The sequence below is a fragment of the Parasteatoda tepidariorum genome, chromosome 1 (genome assembly GCF_982258835.1).
Source record: "Parasteatoda tepidariorum strain Cologne lab strain chromosome 1, Ptep-v5.0, whole genome shotgun sequence".
In the NCBI taxonomy this organism is placed as follows: Eukaryota; Metazoa; Arthropoda; class Arachnida; order Araneae; family Theridiidae; genus Parasteatoda; species Parasteatoda tepidariorum.
In genome coordinates, this window is record NC_141755.1 from 92242292 (window position 1) to 92264300 (window position 22009).

Consider the following 22009-nt stretch of genomic DNA (forward strand, 5'->3'; position numbering starts at 1 on the left):
TTTTTTTTGAAACAGAGGAATTGTACATCTGTATTCACAAAATATTTGTGTAGGTAAAGAAAAACCAAAACAATTACAATTTTTAAATTATTGTATTTAGTTCAAGTTATTCAGGTAAAATAAGTAAACGAAATTATAATCCTACACCGAGATAAAAGAAGACATGTTCAAAATTACTAGAATCCGGAAAAATTTATAATGTTTCTGGCTCTAAGAGAATACTAAATAGCTGGGGAATTTTTTCCGAAGCTCGTTGGTAATGATTCTAGTAAAATTAATAATAAGATATTGATTTATGACATGTGATAAAATTTCGCAATTTTATCATGATACTTTAGAGCATGGCATAAAAATAATTTATTCGATTAAATTTACATTTCAGTTTGTATTTTTTTTTTTGATCAAGGTTATGTTTTTTAAAAATTTTTTGCCCCAGAAATATTATTGCCACATGGTACGGTAAATTCACCAGAATCTCTTTCTCTATGTTATTTTTACTTCATAAAATATATTTTCTAACTTAAACAATCTTTATATTGATTGAGGTTAAACATTCATTCATCAAATGACTATAAAACTAATCTTCATTTAATAACTAATGCATTAATTATAAAACTAAGTAATTAAAGAATTCTACGTAAGGGATTTCTAACTTCTAACAATTTTAAATTGAAAAAAATTAATTCTATAGTCTTAACTAACAGACAATATTGTTAGCGAATTATACGAAATCAATTATCGTAATTTTTTGTAATAAATTATTTTTTCTTAATTTAAGTTCTCATTTTGATAGATTATGAATTTTCAAATTTAAACAAATTGTACGAAACCATTGATCATAATTTTTCATAATTAATTATTTTGAATAATTATTTTTCTATTTTTTCTTTTCAAAATATTAACAAATTTTAAGAAATCAGCAAATGATTAACAAATGATACGAAGCCATTGATCATAATTTCTCATAATTAATTATTTAAAATTATTTTTCTATTTTTTCTTGTCAAAATATTAACAAATTTTAAGAAATCAGCAAATGATTAACAAATTATACGAAACCATTCATCATAATTTCTCATAATTATTTTAAATTATTTTTCTATTTTTTCATGTCAAAATATTAACAAATTTTAAGAAATCAGCAAATGATTAACAAATTATACGAAACCATTCATCATAATTTCTCATAATCATTTTAAATTATTTTTCTATTTTTTCTTTCCGAAATATTAAATTTTTTAAAGAAATCAGCAAATGATTAACAAATTATACGAAACCATTCATCATAATTTCTCATAATTATTTTAAATTACTTTTCTATTTTTTCTTGTCAAAATATTAACAAATTTTAAGAAATCAGCAAATGATTAACGAATTATACGAAATCACCAAATACACTATTATAAACATCAAAAGAAAATTACAATTATCAAAAAATTAAACAAATTATTAGCAAATTAAACATATAAATTAATTTACGAAATTAGAGATAATATTTTTCCGTTATAATGTATTTCTTCGAACTTATGCATTTTTTTAATATCAAACCAAGTGTGAGATTAGATATATTCTTTATCCTTTAATTCGAATTCATTTTTCGACGATCCCCCGAAAAGTCTGAAAGACGATCGCTTTTTACCATTCTAGCAGAAATATCTCAAATTGACTTTCAGACAAGCACCCTCTGCATAAGCTTTATAAGTGCTTATTAAGAGCGCTTTCAGGACAACTTGCCAGCGCGCGGTATTTTGCCAATGAAAAATCATCTCTTAGGGGAACAATCAAGAGTAGAGAAGAAATCAATGCAGAGCTTTGGGAAAAAGAGTGCTTCTAACATTTACAGGAAAACTAAGAGGTATTTATCTTTATCCCTTGCATCCTTTTTTCTTCTTCTTTTTTTTCCCCTATCCTTTTTAACAATCCCCATCCCCTGCTTAACATCATCAATCAAAAAATGTCAGATTAGTTTTAGAAAGGCGCTGAAAGTTTTCATTTTTAGGGACTTGAGTAAGAAACATAAAAATAAAAAGGGGAAAACAGAGGGAAATCTGTTTTATACACTTCTTTTTTAATGCGTTGTAACATCTCTCTTTCAGAAACTGTACTGCATTTTACAGTGTTATTTGTTACAGTACATTTATATAGTTTTTTTTCTCTTTTCTATCTTTTAAGAGTGTAAAAGAGAAGACTTAAATACAGAAAGAGACATCGTAAAAGTAAATCCCTTTAAAACATCGATTTTTTTTTTGCAGTTTGATCAATTGAGAACTTATTTCATTTGTTTGATAGCTTTATAAAACTGAAAGAATTCTCTGTGTTGATTTTATATCATATTTCATTTTTTTAGTGAAAATGCTGGGAAGAGCGAAAAAGAATCTGGCAGATTTTATGTTCAGTTACAGTTATTATTTATACAATTATTTTTACTAATACGTTTTTTTTTTAAACTATCAACTCATTGTTTCGGTTCAAAGCATTATTTTTTATTCGGATTTAGTATAATGTTCTAAAGTATACAAATAAGTTTGAAAAAAAAATAACTGCAAGAGAATCTGGAATAAATTAAATAAATTTTTATGTTTTATGTAGCTAAAAGAGTGTTTTTTCAAAGAAATTGGCCAATGAGACGCTGTGCAAACATGGATTAGGGTATTATTCTGAAAATTAAAACTTTGCTTCATTTTTAATTTTGGTCGTCCAAGTTTTATGAAAAACCAAAAATTAATGAAATGTAGAAAACACGTAATTAAAATTAAAGAAATTATTTATTTCTATGAAATAATGAGTGCTTTTGTTTTAAGCGATTAAAAATTTCTAAAGTAAATAATAATCTGAATATCACTTTCTAAGAAAGATAGTGATTATTAATAAAGACCTAAGCTGGCTTTTTAGTACATGTATAAATACAAAAAACGATTAGATACTTCATCTGTAATCATTTGCAGAAAAAAATGTTTATTTATTAATTTTTATTGTTGTTATTTTCTATTTATTTTAGCTTTAAAGTATGAGCTATTTTCTTTTTTTTTCCTCTCTTAATAAAATACAGCTATTTTTCCAACTTTTGTGGTAAAAATCTCTCTCTCAAAATATATCTAACTACAATTTCAAAATAATTGTAAAATTTAGTAGCATATTTGGTTATATCACTACATAAAGGAAAATTATGATTAAATTAAAGCATTATTTTACACTGCTATTTAGCTATTGTCTTTAAAAATGGGAGTCATATTTAGATTAAAAAGTAGTCATTTTTAACAACCTATCTTTCAAAACTGCGCAATGCTGACTACATTACTACCATTATACCACTGGTAACAAAAAATCCCCTTGAGAATGGGGCTGTTATCAGCTCGAAATAGTCACATTATTTCCAGCCTTAAAGTAATCTCTATACTGAATTTCAGATCAGTATTTGAAGTACAACATATCACCAAGTTAAATAAAGTAACACTTTCATTTCTCATTATCTGAGGAAGTTATGTTTGCCTTATTCTTATCAGAGATATTTTGCAAAGGTTTACAGTTTCCCCTAACTGTAACATTGACGCTATCTGTGCTTTTCAGCGCATGCGCGTAAATTTCCTAAAACATCATCGTGTATCTAAGTGGTAGAAAATAAGCCTAGCGTTTCGATAAGACAGACTTTATGCAAAATCTCTCTATTTTAAGTGAAAGTAACTTATAAAAGCTGTCCACTATCACATTACTTTGGTATGAATTGTGATGCTGTTACTTTTTTAATGATGAATCGAAAGCCAATGATCTCATTGAACTATTTATTATGAGGGATTATATTTGAAAGCTATTATATTGAGGATTTTTATTTTCTCACTTACCCTACATTTAGTATGTCTCCTTTTCATCTCATCAGATTTGCAGAGTTTTTTCATTTTCTTGACTTCTTCATCGTCTTCACTAAGCTTGGAATGCGCATGCTCGTTTTTGAAGATTGATAAGGAGTATAGGTTGAGGGAAGAGGGCTGAAAAGACGAGATCTTCTTTATACTATCTTCATCTTCTTGTCTTTGTCTCAGGACTCGTCTTTTGAGTACATCACATCTGAAGACATCACAGTAGTCATCAAGGCACACTGTCTCTTCCGCCTGCAAACGCATTTAAAATTCAATTATAATTTAAAATTGCATTAATTACTTTTTTTTTATGGCTGAGTAAAATCGAATATTGCCTAGGCAGAAAAAAAAGCGAGAGTTAATCGTAAAAATATTTTTTTAGCATTTTTCTGGTAGGAATCGACACCCTTGTTAATTTTTGTAAAGCTTTAAAACTTAATTTAAAAATCTACTAATACGAAAAAGTGCAAAAATGTAACGTTTCAGTTTTATTTTTTTAACATTGTTAAAAAATAAAAACGTAACGTTTCATCGTCATTGACATTGTTGTAAAAAATAAAAACGTAATGTTTCATCGTCATTGACATTGTTGTAAAAAATAAAAATGTAACGTTTCATTATTATTTTTTTATCATTGTTAAAAAAAATTTAGCATTTTATTGTCATTATTGTAAAAAAATAAAAATGGAACGTTTCCATTTATTTTTTAAAACATTTTTTTATTTTGCGACGAAATTATTATTTTTTTTATTTGGTAACGAAAGTGCCAAAGTTTGGAACAAGAATATCTCAATAAATGAGAATATTTTATTTTTTATTTTATTTTATAACCGTCGTTGAACACTCGACCTAATTTTTTTGGTTTACGATTACTTAAGTTCAACGCCCTTAGCCTTGTAGTTTTAAACCCAATCCAGAAAGCAAGGGAAAGTATTGGGAGAAATTTGCTTCCGTTGAGGACTTTTTGATGGAACTAACACGCATTTGCGAAAAATGCCGAGGAAAACCACGAAAAACTTACATGGTTAGCCTAGCGGCAAGAGGACTCTTGCCCATGATCCGTCTACCACTAAGGATATTTTACGTTAGCACTGTGGTTGGTGCAAGTCAGATGCGGACTTCATGTCGACAAACCATCGCTGGGATTTGAACCCGGTTCACCTCACTGAAAGGAGAACACTCTATTCCCTGTGCCATCAAAGCTCAAGAGAGAATAATTTAAAAAAAAAAAAGTATTTTAGAACGTTAAGACTTTATAATAGCTTGAAACAATAATGTATTAACTGGAGGGGAAAATAAAATGCAATTTCGTCTTTACTTTGCTTTCTCCTTTGAGTTTCTTACACGAAAATTTTCAATTACGATTTGGTATAATTCTGGCTGCATCTTAGAGATATTACAGTAACAGTACCCAATTATCTTTTTCGAAGCTTGGATTTTTATGATTTTATTGATATACGGAATAAGATGGTTCAAATCTTGGCAGAGGCTGGTCGTTACGAATTCCGCAACCATCTCGCACCGACCGCAGTGATGACGTAAAATATCTTCAGTGGTAGACGGATCATGAGTTAGAGTCCCCTTGCCGTCGGACAGACAATAGGAGGTTTTCATGTAATGCAATTGCGGGTTAGTTTCATCAAAAAAAGTCCTCCATGAAGGCCAAAATTTCTCCCAATACTTCATCCAGGTGTTCCTTTGTCTTCTGAATTGGGTTCAAAATTACAAGGCTACGGAGTTGAACATTCGCAGTCGTATATCCAAAAATTGGGTCATCTGTTCAACGATGGCTATAAAATAAAATAAAATACCCTCGACATCCTTTATTGACACTGCACCTTTAAATTGTGCATTCTAGAGGTATAGAGCCACGGCAGATAGAGAGATAGAGCGTTCGTCCGTTCAGCGGTGACCCAGGTTCAAATCCTAGCATTAGTTGGTAGACACGAATTCTGTTCCCAGCTTGAACCGATCACAGCTCTAACTTTTAATATCTCTTAGTGTCAGACGGATCATGTGTTAAAATCCCCTTGCCGTCGGGCCAACCAGTGGGAGGTTTTCATGGTTTCTCTCTCAATGTAACGCAAATATAGGTTAGTTAATCCTCATACTTGATCCAGAAGGTTTTCCCCAGGAAGGTTGTCTACAGGATTGGGATCAGAATAACAAGGCTACAGATTTGATCATTGTTAGTCGTAAACTCACTATAGAGTCGGTTGTTCTACGCCGATTAAAAAAAAATAAAATCTAGAGCGATAATTCGTTTAATCTAAATCGCATGATCTAGTAAATCAACTCGTACATCCATAGGATATTACATAACCACGCAAGAGATATTTTTCATTAGGATTAAGAAAGAGTCATTTAATTGGTTCAAAACCAAGTAGTAATAGAATTCGCAATGTGTTACCAAACATATTTGATTCGTTTACTATTCTTTTTTCGTTTTTTGAAAAAATGTACTATTGTGTTTAATTGTACAAATGTAAATTCCATTGAAAAAAAAATGTACATTCGAATTGAAATTTTGTTTGATACTTTTGCATTCATTCAATTGAGTTTTAAAAAATGCTTTATTAGAATTTGTTTAGATTACAGTAATAAATTATTGAAAAAAGAATAATAACTATTCAAAGAGTATAATAGAAAATAAATATTTTAATAAAGCTATTAAAGATAGAAAACTATCCGTAGCTTAATAAATTGTTACATCATACAACTTGGAAACTTTTTAAGCAAGATCTGGGCAGAAGATAGTTTACGAAGACATATTTACGAAAAAAAAAAAAAAAACTGCATAGAATTCAGATTTTTTCAAAATTTTAAAAATTATTCGCAATTATTTGTAGATTTAATAAATAAAGTATGCAATCCAATAAAAATAAAATTCGAAAACCTGCACATTTTAATTATTGTTCCCCTTTTATTAATAATTTTTTCGAATATTTTTACCATAAGCAACTGATATAATCAGATTAATTTTACATTTAATGTCTTAACTTTCACATGACATTCATACATTTTATTAATAAACCCAAAATAGCTCTAGACTTTGATTACAGATTATAGCCACGACTCAAGAACAAATTTTATGCTTCTCCGAGTTTTGTTATAAATCATTTTTTTTCTTCAGATTTCTATACGTTTAATAGTGAGTTAACTATTCCAATAAAGGTTTTTAGAGCATGAAGCTGTACATGTTAGTAGTAATGAACATTAATAACTATATATATATATATATATATATATATATATATATATATATATATATATATATATATATATATATATATATATATATATATATACACACAAATTAACATGAAAAACATGAATAAAATAAAAATAAAAAACTAAATGGTAGAGAAAGAAGAATGGTATAAGCAAATAGTCGTTGTCAAGACACATCTAATTGCCATAAATAATGCGATATTTCTGAATAAAGAATAATTATCCTAAGATAAAAATTATTCTTTATATGTGTCGATATCGCAAAAAACCTTATTTTGAAAAAAACATGAAATAAAAGCAAAATGTAAAAGGAAATCAAACTTACCGGCGTGAATTAAAACGCGGTTTAGGTTTAAAAGTACAATAATAAAACAGTTAACAAAAATCGCGAAGATGTAAAATATTGCTTATAGCTTGAATCGAATATAATAAAATTAAAAAAACATTTGATCGAAGAAGAAGAAAAAAAATGTTTAGGTAAAATATTAGTGCTGCCATCTATGAGAATATATATATATATATATATATATATATATATATATATATATATATATATATATATATATATATATATATATATATATATATATATATATATATATATATATATATATATATATATATATATAAAATGAAATGGGAGACATTTTGTTTGTAATGTTTAAAATGTCGGCTAGCTATTGTTATTCCTTACAGCTTGACGAAATGAGCAGTCTTAATATAAATTCGAAGATTTAAAATTTGTTTTGAAGAGAATGAGGACGTAAAGTAATAAACTAATTTGTTTTTAAATCATTTGGCATGCTTTTTAAAAGCTTTTTCGGTCAAAAACTACCACGATCGTATGGAAAATAAGATATTTCTGGATATTGAGCTGCCATCTAGTAGAAATTGAAAGTACATCTTTGGAAACAATAATGAGTTATAGTTAGCAAAAATTTTCTTTCTAAGTAGAGCTGTTACTGTTAAGATGGAATAGTCAGTGTGTTGTTGAAATTTTATATGGTATTCTTGACTAATTGAAGATTGTGATGAAAACAGAGGATGATGAAAATAACACTTGAAAATGAGAACCGGATCATAACTAATATAAAGCTTTTATTTAATCTAGCTGTAGAGTTCGAGATACAAGATGTAAATATTATCCATAAGAATTTCAGTTGAATAAATTTTGCATAATAATATTAACAAGAACTGGCCATGGGAGACAAGGTCACATGACCTGCCTATTCAAAAGCCAAAACGGACACAGGAGAAGCATGGATGGGAGATCCAGAGTTGGCGATTTATTAAAATATAACATCGCCAAAACAAAGGCAACCTCGCATATCAATATTGGGTTTAAAAAATACCTTGGCGATCACGAGTCGCCAACAAATTTATGAGAAATATTACAACCATACAACTGAAACACTTTTGCGGTTAGAAATTTAGAATTAAAAAGTTATAAATAGATTTTGGTTTTCGATTAGGCGCATGAGTCTGCATTAGTATTGAAATAAAAAGTATACGCTACATTGATTGATAAAAAAAGAATAAATATTTTATGTTCGCCTTAAAAGTTTAAGTCTTTGATTTATTTTAAATATAATTCGATTAATAAAATAAGCTTAAGTAATTAATTATACATTTTAAAGGATAGGAAATAAATATGAATGCCGATTGTGGCATCACAGTCACTATATTGTTCAAGATTTTTCATTCGTATAAAAGTACTTTTATCACAATAACATAACAGGTATATTTAACACAATAACAGGTATATTATATACAATATCACAATAACAGGTATATTTAATTTTAAAGAGTTTACCATTCCCATGCTTCTGGAGTGAGAGGAGTCCCAATGTGTTGCGAATGTGTTTTCGCAGCGAAATTTCTGTCCACACACGGGACAGTTCCAAGTCTCTTCTCCTTCGATTTTTGTTGCTTCCAGCTCTGTCTGTAACCACCAAAACATATCTCGTCTAGGATGTAAGGGGCATTCAAGGGGTAAGGAAACTCTGTATCGGTCCACAACTGAAAGAAATCGCTGCAAAGAAGTATCAAATATCTGTTGAAATAACTTCTGTCAAGTATAACAGGAAAAAAAATACCAAGTATAAATATTTCTTTAAGCCGACCAGGTGGCCGATGGTTGCGGGTTCGAATACAGCTTAGAACATGGATGTTTCTTTCTCTCTCTGTGTTCTATGTCCTTTCTTCTGTGTGATTGTGTGAATGTAACCCGCTCTATGAACGGGTTTGAGGTTGTATGACACGGGCGACGCTACTCCACCGCCGTGACTTAGCCATAGGTGCTCACTGGGTTACGATAAGAGAGTAGCAATTCTGGTATTTCTGAGGCCAATGGGAAATAAACCCAAGTGCCCGCCATTAACAAAAAAAAAATTTCTTTAAAAATTATCATCAAAAATAACATTTTATTTAGTGTTTCAGAAATTTTTTTGATCTCCTTCCAAACAAATAAAAAGGTTCTCATTTTATGATAATTATTAATATTATCAATCTTTGTGATTATGAGTACGATTTTTCTGTCGAGGAAAATAAAAACTTTCCACGAACATTTCAAATGCAATATCCGTAATAATTGAAAGCGCCATCTATTATCAAAAACTGCAGAAAAATATCATGAAATAGGAATAATTAAGTATTCGTATTGTTTTTATTTACGGTGCTTATTATTATTTTAATTAATATAATTCTTCGCAATATTTTGTTAACAAATGTAATTTTTTTCCATTTGTTGCAAATGTGCGACGAACTCTATTTTTCTTACCTTTCAGGTATGTTGCACATGTTAAGTCATGTAGACTACGATATCCCGATAAGGGAATCAACTACATAACATCTGTGCACACGTCTGAGAGAACGGTATTATTAATTCCATTTTCACGCGCTTAGAAAGCACTGAGTGTGCAGGATGTTTACTTTACAATTTATGTTTTAATAAAACTTTATTTGTCGGTAACTTATTTTGTCTTCAAGTTCAACAAAAAAATAAAATTTTTAACGTTAGTTAGGTGACGAATTAGGGCTATTTTATTTCATTAGTTTATTTTAAAACCTAATTTGTTGAACAGGAATTCCACAGCCGGTAATTCTTATATGTCTATAGCAGATATGTGAGGATTTTATTCTAAAAAAATGGTTTCTCACAATCGAGGAAAAGTGTCACAAAATAGCTCCGAAGCAAGTGATAGTCGAACTCGAAAACCCCATGTATTTAAAATTGAAACAACATATACTCATTTTTTAGCAAAATTCATAGTTTTGGAAGTAATGCACTTGATGTGCAGAGAGTAATGTGTGTGTGAGAGAGAAAGTGAAATATTAGTTAGTTGCAGGCAATATTTGAACCTAGGACCTCCGATTTCGCAGTGAGATGTTCTAACCATCCTATTTGCTCGTCTCAATTCAGAGAGAGTTAGGAAGATTCAAATAATGGTTGCCGCAATGGCACCTCATGGCAAAATAATTTCCAATTTCATTGATTCAAATGGTTACAATTTGGAAATTAGGTCTTAATAGCTTAGTCATAAGATCGGTAATATTTAGTTCACTTTTTGCTTATTTGCGCTATTTCTCGCTGTTGTTACTTATGACATTTGCCAATACCAGCAAGAATGCTTGAAATCAAGTGAATTTTAAAGGCAGTGGGTGCGCTTCTTGTTTTTTTTCAGTGGTTGACCAAGAATACGATTTCAGACACACTCACGTCACAGCCCATTTTACAGGAAGAACCATTCATGCTCCATTCATTCCTCCACATATTTTGACCTGAACCAGAGATGATCAATCTCCAATTCCGTACCCCCCCCCCCCCCAGAGATATTGATTTGTTACGGGGACTTGGAAGATATTACTAACATTCTTTAAACATCATTGGAGCCAATAATAGTATTGTCCGTTTTTACGGCTACCAAATACTTACCTTTACAGCATAAATTCTTTACAGCATAAATTCTTTTTAACTTAGATTATTTTTTTAAATACAATACAAGCATCCATTACTTAAATTAATTAAGCATCGTATGGTGATTTTTCATCTAAACGATTTAGTTCCCCATTCCCATTAATTTCGCCATTCAATGCATAACAAATGTTTATTCATTTCAATTACCGATGTTTTTAAGTTATTTACTTTTATAGAAACACGTTTCAAAAGAATTACTACAAACAAAATAAACACAGGGCTCTGATAACTTTAAGAATACTAATTCAGTGACGTAGTCCTCCAATGATACCAAGTTTAATTTGATTATTTAGTTTATCTGTCATGACGAATAAAAAATAATTGAACATTAAAGTTCGTGAAATAAACTCTTTTTTTGATCAAACAAAGCTATACGCTAGTAAATATCACTGATGTTATCTTTAAAGTACTTGGAAAAATAGAATTGTCTATAATATAATTTAAAATAGGAGCAAACGTTTACCCTATGAGGAAATTTTATTTTTCAAACTACTTTCTCTAACAACCTAATTAAAAATTTCGAATGAATTTTAGAATCAAGAGCTAAAATTGACTCTTGGAGTCACTGTTCAAATTTTCGAACGAAAGAATAAACGATTCAAAAGTTATAAGAGACTTACACAGGCATACACACAAACCTTTAATTTATTATTGTAGATAATAATAATAATAGTTTTAATTAAAATTTTAACTCCTATAATAATGATGATAAGAATAATAATTTTAATTACCATAGTAATAATGATGATAAGAATAATAATTTTAATTATAGTAATAATGATGATAAGAATAATAATTTTAATTACCATAGTAATAATGATGATAAGAATAATAGTTTTAATTACCATAGTAATAATGATATTAATAATTACTATTATTGTTAAAATTTTATAATTATTATTATTAACATAAACATAATTATTATTCTTTTATAATTAAAGTTTGAAATTTCTCCAAAAATATAAAAATAAAAACCAGAATATCAAAACAATTTCCAAGTTTATTTTAAATTAAGACAGAATTCTGAAATGCGTTATGAATCTTCAAAAAAATGTAAAAATTTAATTCAGTAAAAAGTCAGTGAAAAAAAATTTTGTTCACTGATTTATAAGGAAAGTAGTTTTTTCAAATTTTACCCGTTCACTGTTATTTTAAAATTCGTAAAATAGATTTACCATTTTATTACACAATAAAATGCATATGAAATGTAATATTTTTGAGAAAGAGAGAAACAATAGTTAAAAATAAAGTTCAATATAATAAAATGTAAAAATATTTTGTATACATAATTGAATATGTATATAAATTTCGAAAAGAAATGTATGCTTTAAAGTAATATAGGTTTAATTAAGGAAATTTAGAGCCTTAACATGCTGAAAATTTAAAATACGGAATAGAAGTAAGAGCATATAAATATATTTATTAATACTAAAACTGGAGTTTCCTTTTATACATAAAGAATGATCGAAAAAGTAAAAAGTTAATATTAAAATTCTTTTTACAGTCATTTTAAGTTGTATTTTATAACTTAAATTCCATTTAAACGTTGTTTTAAAGAAACAAACTAATATTTCCAGTAAATTGAATTGACATAAAAAGGCAATTCAACACTAAAAAATGTCATTTTCTGTGAACCTTTTAATTAAATCTATTATCTATGGAACACAATTTTTGAGCCGAAGAAATAAAATGAGTGCAGATTTTACTCTAAAATGCGTTTCTGAAATGTCATTTAAAAAAGCTATATGTATTATCTTGGCGTTCTTTTTATTACCATTGGCAACTTAAAAAATAAACAGTTTGTAATCACAATTGTAAGAGAAAAATAATTTCACTCTTGGCGCTGTTTTTTCTACGAATTGGTAAATTGAATTTGCATGAAAAACATTCCAGGGAGAATTTTCATTTAAATGCATATTGAGTCCTTGCGCTGTAAATGGAAGTAAAGGAAAATTAGTTCGTTTGTGAGAAGCCAAAGCTGGCGTTCGTTTCTACGCCAAACCCATTCACATAAATAAATGCGTTTTTTCCTTTTGTTCATTTTCTCTTTATGAAATAAAAAGCGTCCCATTTGGTTTGTTTGCCAAATCATAAATGGCGTGAGTTCTAGTCAATGGGTTTTAATTTGATCTGAGCAGAATATTGAAAAAGGAGATAAAAATTACTTTTGATTATTTTGTTGAAATTTTCTGGGTCACTGTAGAGGTTTACATAAATTACTTGCCAACTTTTTTATATTTTTTTAGCTCATACTTCTTGGTACCGCAGATAGCTAAAGAAAATATTAAGGTGGCTTTACAAAAATTTGGATGCTGTATATATTTTAAGAGAAATAATCTGAAATTTTGTTTCATATTTTGAAGAACTTGGTTTAAAAAAATGCTTCCCGTTAACGTAAATTTTGTGCTTTAAAAGAGATTAATAAAATGACATAAATATGGTGAAACAATAGTTATTTTTAAATTCATGGTTTTCACTAAATTATTATGCCAGTGGATATATATTATTTCCTTGCCATTTTTAATAGAAAAATTATGAAACTTTTTTCAAGATTGTTTTTTAAGGTTATTGTTAAGGTCGCTAATTGCAATGTTATTTGAAAACTTTTTATTCACATTTTCTGTTTGGAGTACTATAAAATTATTATTCAGATTTAGCATTATTTCATATTAAGAAACGTAATTCATCTGATTACAAAAACGATACTTCACAATACGAAAATATACAAACTGATCAAACTAAACTGATTTTAAAAACGAATAATTTTCATTTTAATTTAAAAACAATAATGCTCGATTATATTGTGCTCAATAGGACAATAAAAAGCACGAAGGGAAATGAAGGAATAAAAGTAATCGTGAAATTATGAAAACAATATCATGCGATATGGAAGTATATAAAAATTTTTTTTTAAATAAGTAAAATGATAATTGCTGAAACCTCACTTTAAGATATGAATTACATTAGTAACACAACTTAATTTACATGTTCATGTGCTGTTCTTTTGGCATACATCCAATGCGAAAGTTATTTATGACGCAACCGTAAAAAAATTTAATTTAATAACACAGTATGAATAATAATAATCAGTATACAGAAAATTAACTAAAATTGCAGAAAATTTTCGTACAGTACAAGATTTATTTTACTCAGAATTCAAATTAAAAAAGTAATAAATTATATGTTTCGAAATGAACTTTAATAATTACCTGCTAAAAATTTTCAAATTGCCAGGCTGATGCAAAGCGAAAAATTATTGTTGGGACAATTATGATCAAACTAAACTATTCACAGAATATTTTGTAATATCACACGAAGAAAAAAACAATTCTTATAAGATTACCGTATTGTAAGGTAATGACATTATAGGCAAAAAAAAAATATTCGAATTCTATCGGTTTTCATGGTTTACCACTCCATTTAACGTAAATGCTGGTTAGTTCCATCAAAAAGTTCCCCTCGAAGGCAAATTTCTCCCAATACTCGATCCAGGAGTTCCCTTGTCTTCCGGGTAGGGTTCAAAATTACAAGGGTGTGGATTTAAACATTAGTAGTCGTAAGCCCAACAATTGAGTTGGCTGTCCAAAGGCGGTTATGAAATAATAAAATAAAATAAAATAAAATAAAATAAAATAAATAAAATAAAATAAAATACTTTTTTCTCAGTGTACAATAATGTTATATTTTCCACCATGAAGAGAGATTCAGTCAAAACAGTGGTAAAATTAACAAGGAAATATTGTTTTATAAAATGTGATAAAATTTAGCAAATGATTTAAAAGTTTGTAATTTTATCATGACGGCATCAAAACTATTTATACGGTAAAGTTTACTTTTTAATTCATATTTTTTGATTAAATGTGTAAGAACAAAATCTATAATTTTGAAAATTGGAATTTCCCCGTAAACCATTACCAGATGAGTGGAAAAATTACAATTACGTATGTTTTGGGTTTTTTTAAAATCTAAATTCGATTTTCAATAATAGTCAATGGCGATTTCAAAAGTGATTTTCAATAATAGTTTGTATAAATGTAAAACAAACCAAACATAAAATATTTAGGTAAATGAAAATTTTCACGAACTACACTTAAAAAGCTTTGGATTAAGTTACGGTGAAAAGTACCAATGCTCAAAGTGACAGTATTTTATAAATAATATGACCCGGAATTTTTTACACGGTAATATTCATATAGTCTATATAAAGAAATACTACAGCTTTTCTAAAATGAAATCTAGTGTTCACACATAGAAATACATAACAAAACTAGATCAGAGACTATTGAAATCTAGCTTGTGTTCTATTTTTTTTTATTTGTGACAATTTTTTTCGACACTGAATTATTCATATGAGTTTATAAAAACATGCAAAAATTTCATGTCTTTTCATTGATTTTAATTATTTTATTCTAGTTAAAAAATATGGTTAAATTGGTGATATTTATTTAATTTCAATATTTTATTTAAATATTTAAGATGTTTAGTTTTTAAATGCTTAAGTTCAAAAAAATTTTTGTCAACCAGATAGATAATAGTTTTAGTTTAAGATTAAAACTTTCCCTCTAGTTTAAGGACTTCTAATTATATTTTAATTTTCACCCACTAGAAAATAAGGTTTTGAGTTTTGGCAAATTTTACAATAACTAGTACTCAACAATATTACTCTCATATATTCGACTTTGTAATTAAAAAATATACCTTCTGGACGATATCTCGAACGAGTTTTGAGGATTCAGAAGTACATGAGAGTAAAGTAACGGAGGGTCCGTTCCAGCCGCCATGGGACAGAAGGAGCAGGATTACCACCTATAATGAAAGAAAATTTAATTATTGTTAAATAACGAATCTATTGTAATAAATTCAGACAATTTCTGCTTGTGAGGCAATAAAATGCAGAATATGAACAAATGCAGAATATGAATAAAATGCAGAATAAAACAATCTTAACTTTTATACTGAAGAAAAGTACTTCAAAATGTACCGGCACCCGTGGTGCCCGTGTTTTTAAAATAAAATCCAGTTTTACAATAAAATTTTACGTAGCAAAAAAAGGCGTCTTTTACGGTAATACTTATTGTAAAATCATTGCATTACCATAGTCTAATTATTGCTGTAAATTTTACGGTTTTAAAACGGTAAAAATGTATTTCACGGAAAAAATTAATTTTATCGATCATGCACCAAGAGTTCCGGTACTTTTTAACGGAGTTTGATTCGGACTGTTTTACTATGCAAATGAAAAATTATGTTAAGTGACTGTTTGAACATATTGAAATTACCGGATTTCCTAGGGCCGGGATAGCCTGGTCGGTAGGGCATTGGGCCCATGTCCGAGAATTCCTGGGTTCGAATCCCGCCTGTCGAAGACTCCCCGTGTAGTAAAGTGACTCATGCACCAGGGCTCAAAAAACAGCCCGTCCGCCTGTCCTCGGCGGTTAAAAATTCCCAGCGGACAACGAGTTTCTCGAATCCGACGTCCGCGCGGACGACCAGTTTCCCGCTAATGGCCGTGATATATTTTCAAGTTTTGTTGCCTTATAAGAGTCTAGCCCCTCACTTCTAAAATGAATCTCTAATCTAGAAATACAGGAACATTCTGCGCATGGTGGAATTGATGTTTTCTCTGTCTGGGAGTACTGCAGCGGTCAAAAGGGGCTTTTCACCAATGAACTTACAAAAAAAAAAAAAAAAAAAGCACATTGCGTACTGGTCTGAAACAAGAAGCGTTAAATGCAATTATGAACATCTACCTAAATGGAAAACCCTTCCCAGATTTCTGTGCAGAAACCTCTGTAAATCATTGGCTTGAGCAACCTAGTATTTCTTTTATTACTGTATAATGTAATCCTAGTATTTGTAATCCAAGTAACTATTAATTCATTGTGCAATTTATATAAATGTTAGTAATAAATAAGAGAAAATTATATTTTTATTTATTTAGAAGCTACGGGTTAGTTTCAAAGGAGGACGGGTACATTGTTGGACAAGCCGTCCTCGGGGACGGGTAAAATTTCTGAGGTTTTTCGAGCCCTGTCATGCACGTTAAATCTGTCGAGTCGCAGAAGTCCTCCATGTTCCCATAACAAATCATTACCTCTGGGGGTACTGAATCGTTCTTTGATTCAGGTCAAAATTATCTGTGGATGATGGAAAGGATGTATGGATGGGTTCGCCCTATAAACGGGTGTGATATTTGATGTGGCAGAAATCGAATTCTTGGCCATGGATGACGCCACTGGAAAACAAGAGTAATCGCACCCCCTCTGCCTAAGCAAGCATACGTCAACAACAACAACCGGATTTCCTGTTCTTAATTTGGAGCAGCATTCTTAATTTGGAGCAGAAATGCCACTGTGGTTAAAGTACTTTTTATGTGGTAAAGCTTCTAATGTGGAAGACTGGGGTTCTATCCCTGGCAGCGGAAGTTCATCTCGTTCAGATCGATGGATACCAGTTTGTCTAGGAAGTAGACATTATAAGTGTGTGCAAGGAACCAGTGACTACATTGGAACCATCCTTTCATTGGTCTCAATATTGTGGATTTTATATCCATCGCAACCACTTGGCTCACTATGAGCAATTACGGAAATGCTTAACTTATGTAAAACTAAAAAACACTATATATATATATATATATATATATATATAAACTGCTGTTTGTAGAAAATGCAACACCATGAAGGAATCATCAGAATTAAATGAAATTCGCAGCAAATGTCAATTATAGGATATTATGCAAATTAATAAAGTTTCAGAGCCATCGCGCGTGCGTGGCGCGCGCAGCGCCCTCTGAATTGATGCTGAAAGTGTATAAATAAAGTGCTGTAGCGGGACGTTGAAAATAGTCTATGATTATTTGTTAGTGGCAAACGTTTAGTGAGACCTGAGTATGCCTCCACGACGGAAGAATAAGAAATTCAAGCAACTTACGGAGTTTGAACGAGGGAGGATAATCGGCCTTCGAGAAGGAGGATTTTCCTATCGCGCAATAGCAGCTCGTATGCAGCGGAACAGTTCCACAGTGATGCGAGTTTGGAAGCAGTGGACCGACGAGCACCGAACAACTCGAAAAACAGGCACTGGACGACAGAAGGTGACGTCAGAGCGCGATGATCGACACCTGCTCCGCATGGCGGTGAATGATCGCACAGCTTCCTCCAGGCAGCTGGCAGCACATTGGTCTACTGCTACAGGTGTACAATTGTCGGCTTCGTCAATTCGTCGTCGTCTGCTGCGCCGTGGATTGCGTGCAAGGGTGCCATTATACAGGATTCCCCTCACGGCGGATCATCGACGGCTGCGTCGGCAGTGGGCTCTTGAGCACAGAGACTGGCGAGCTGATTGGCACCAAGTTGTCTTTTCAGATAAATCACGCTTCAATTTGTGGACCCATGATGGCCGTGTTCGTGTTAGACGTTATGCCGGTCAACGCTGCCTTCCTGAGTGTATTATTGAACGACATAGTGGTCGAACACCCGGAGTTATGGTCTGGGGTGCGATTTCGTATCATGGACGATCCAATTTGATACGAATTGAGGGTAATCTCAATAGCAACAGATACGTCCGTGAAGTGCTACAGCCCGAAGTCGTTCCTTTCCTTCAAGGCATCCCTGGAGCTATCTTTCAGCAGGATAATGCACGCCCACATGTTGCGCGGACTGTTAGAGACTTCTGTTCAGCACAACGCATGCAACTTCTTCCTTGGCCTGCTTATTCGCCGGATATGTCGCCTATTGAGCACGTGTGGGATATGGTTGGTCGGCGTCTCACTCGTGATCCGCGTCCTGCAGTTTCCAAAGACGAACTTTGGTTGCGCATACAAGCGATATGGAATTCTCTTCCTCAAGCAGATATTCAACATCTGTTTGACTCCATGCCACGTCGTATAGCAGCACTTATTGCAGCGCGTGGTGGCTGCACCAAATACTGATTTCGGACGCTTAATTTGTTTCTTTTGTTTTGAAAATTTCATCATTTATTTGTATCAGTACAAGTCGTTTCTGCATTAAATTTCATTTGATTCTGATGATTCTTTCATGGTGTTGCATTTTCTACAAACAGCAGTTTATATATATATATATATATATATATATATATATATATATATATATATATATATATATATATATATATATATATATATATATATATATATATATATATATATATATATATATATATATATATATATATATATATATATATATATATATATATATATATATATATTCGTTAATTATTTGTTATGTCAGAATAAGTTCAATGCTCAACTGTGGGCGTGGTAGCATAGACCGACTACTTCACTATATTAAAATTTCTTAAGCAATAACCACATATTTAATATTTTATAATCCATACATTTAAAACATATCTCTATAAAACTAAATTATTTAAAATCAATGGTATTTGAAATAAAAAAAGGTTTTGTACTGTAAAACAAAATTACTGGAGAAATTGAACTAAATCGTCCAGGAGAAAGGTAAAAAATCGTCCTACTATTATTGATATCAATGATGTTTGATTAATTTTGGTATAAATTACTTATTGGAATAAAAAATAAGCTATTTATTTAGAGAAAAATTAATGGAAAAGTGGGACTAATTCATTTAAGAAAGGCGCAGTTAGCCGCTTTACTATTATTGATACCCATAGTGCTTAGTTAATTTGGGGTTGCTACGTTTTAAATAGCAAAATTAATGAAGAAAAGGTACTCATCCGTTTAGGAGAATAGTAATAATTTACCATACTATTATTGAAGTTTCCTTAATTTACTTAATTTTGGTAATAAGTAATGAGTAAAATAAAACTATAAGCTATATACTAAAAAGCAATATTAAAGAGGAGATGATTACAATTCGCTTAAGACAAATGTAAAAAAATTGCTATGCTATTATTGTCACCAATGATGCTTCATTAATTTTGGTAGTATATAAAAATTGAAATAAAAAATAAGTTGTGTACTGAAAATCAAAATTAATGGAGAAATGATATTAATTCGTTCAGGGGGAACATAAAAAATTGTCATACTATTATTGACGCCAATGAAGTTTGGTAATAGACACTTTCGGTATTTTGGTAAATGGAGCAATTTTAATCAATGCCAAATATACTAATGTAAGAAAAATTAATATATTTGCTGCTTATCAAAACTGCATTAATGATACTGAATATAGGTAATGATTATTTTGATAGCAGGAATAACTAACATCCTATAAAATATAAGATGAAACTAACACGTCATAAGTAACACGACATAACTAACATCCTGTAACTTAAAACGTGATTTGCTTAATCTAATAACGTAAAGCCAACTGGAAAAGACTGAAAATAATAATAAATGAAAAAAAGAGTCATTTTTGCGTTATTAATTTTGTTGTCAATTGTCTTTCAGTTTTGTGTATGATTTTGTATTGCTATTCAGTCAGTATTGATTTATTAATAGTATAATTTTTTGCACCTTGTACGAAGAACAGGTATTCAGCTGGTAATAAAGTGAATAATATAATTTAAATATGAAACAGAAAAATAATGTTATTTTCTTAGTCTTTTTTGAATAATTAAATTATCTGTTTATATCTCTTTCGATTGAAATCGATTTTTAGTTTTAAAAAAATTTCTGGGGTTCAATCGAGAGCTTCGAATTGAAATTATATTGAGACCCTAAAAACGTTATGAATCCTCAGTAAAAATTTCTTGTACCGCATTGAGTATAACACTCTTCTTTGGCGTACATTTTGTATTTGTTATTATTTTCTCTTATTTGTTATTCATGTTCTTGCTAATTATTCGTGGTGTTTGAATTATTTATGGATTGATTTACTTGCAATATCATATGAAAGGGGGTGGGGAAAGAAAAAATCATTTTTACAACTTAATTTTACATTTTCAATTTTAAAATCGATAAACAAAACCAAGTACAAGCCAAATGAAAATACAGAATAAATGTATAATTTGTTTCGATTTTTTTTTAAAGATTCATCGAACCTGAAAAATTCTCTCTTGGAGAGAAATTCTAAGAAATTCTCACCTAAAAAATTATTGTTACCAATTTTCATTGCAACTTGAATCACACTTTTAGCATAAGGGTAATTTAATTGGTAATAAGAGTACTTTAATAAGAGTAAAACAGTTTTTTAATGGCACAGAGTTTGAAAATTATTTTAATCACTAATTATTTTAAACAATTCTAATCCATGAACTTTTTTGTCTTAAGCATTATTCTTACTGTCAATTTGCAATTAAATTTTCAGACAGATTTTTTTTCCTTATATAATTTCTAAAAACTGATTTTTATGCAATATTTTTTTGTTGTGAAATTTATAAATACCTTTTTTATGCCTGTATTTTTTTGGATAAAATTTCAAAGCATGTGTTTTGTGCAAGCGTATATGATTTATACAAACAATTTTTAATTAAAAAAAATAGCCTCTATTTTCTTTAACCACACCTTTTTTAAAGTATTTACCGTAACATTCAATATAAACATTAATTGCATTTAAATAATTAATAAATTGAAATTGTTTTTAGAAATTAGAGAGTTATATATATTTAAAAAACCTTTTATTACGTATATTTCATTAATTATGCGCATTCTCTGTATCTTATTCTTTTATTGATGCATTATCCGACTTTTTATTTAATCCTTTTAATTGATTTATTATTATCATAACTATTATTTAATTAATTTAATAATACTTTTAATTAAATTAATATTTTTGCGATAAATTTTTTAATATTATTTTTCTTTAATTAATTTTTCTAATTAACGTATTCTATTTAATTTTTAAAAGATTTTGTTTTAGAATCTTCCAAATTTGTAAATTTTTTTTGAAAACTGTTACAGTTTTGTATATGTGTAGATATTGCACAAAAAGTCAGGTCATTTATCATCTAAAATAATAAAAATCAGCTTTAAGATGGTATGTTTCTTTTGATGCTAAATGCATAG

General features: G+C 29.5%; 1 protein-coding gene across 2 annotated transcripts in view; it reads right to left on the reverse strand.

Moving 5' to 3' along the window:
• LOC107453364 (uncharacterized) overlaps positions 1 to 22009 on the reverse strand; it is a 63551-nt gene that overhangs the window by 39272 nt on the left and 2270 nt on the right. For both annotated transcript variants that reach the window (XM_087168927.1, XM_043040537.3), the window contains exons 2-4: positions 15760 to 15867; positions 8899 to 9117; positions 3840 to 4106 (exon numbers count right to left, since the gene is read on the reverse strand). In XM_087168927.1, the coding sequence (XP_087025053.1) occupies positions 3840 to 4106; positions 8899 to 9117; positions 15760 to 15867 (594 nt within the window). The remainder of the gene's footprint in view (positions 1 to 3839; positions 4107 to 8898; positions 9118 to 15759; positions 15868 to 22009) is intronic.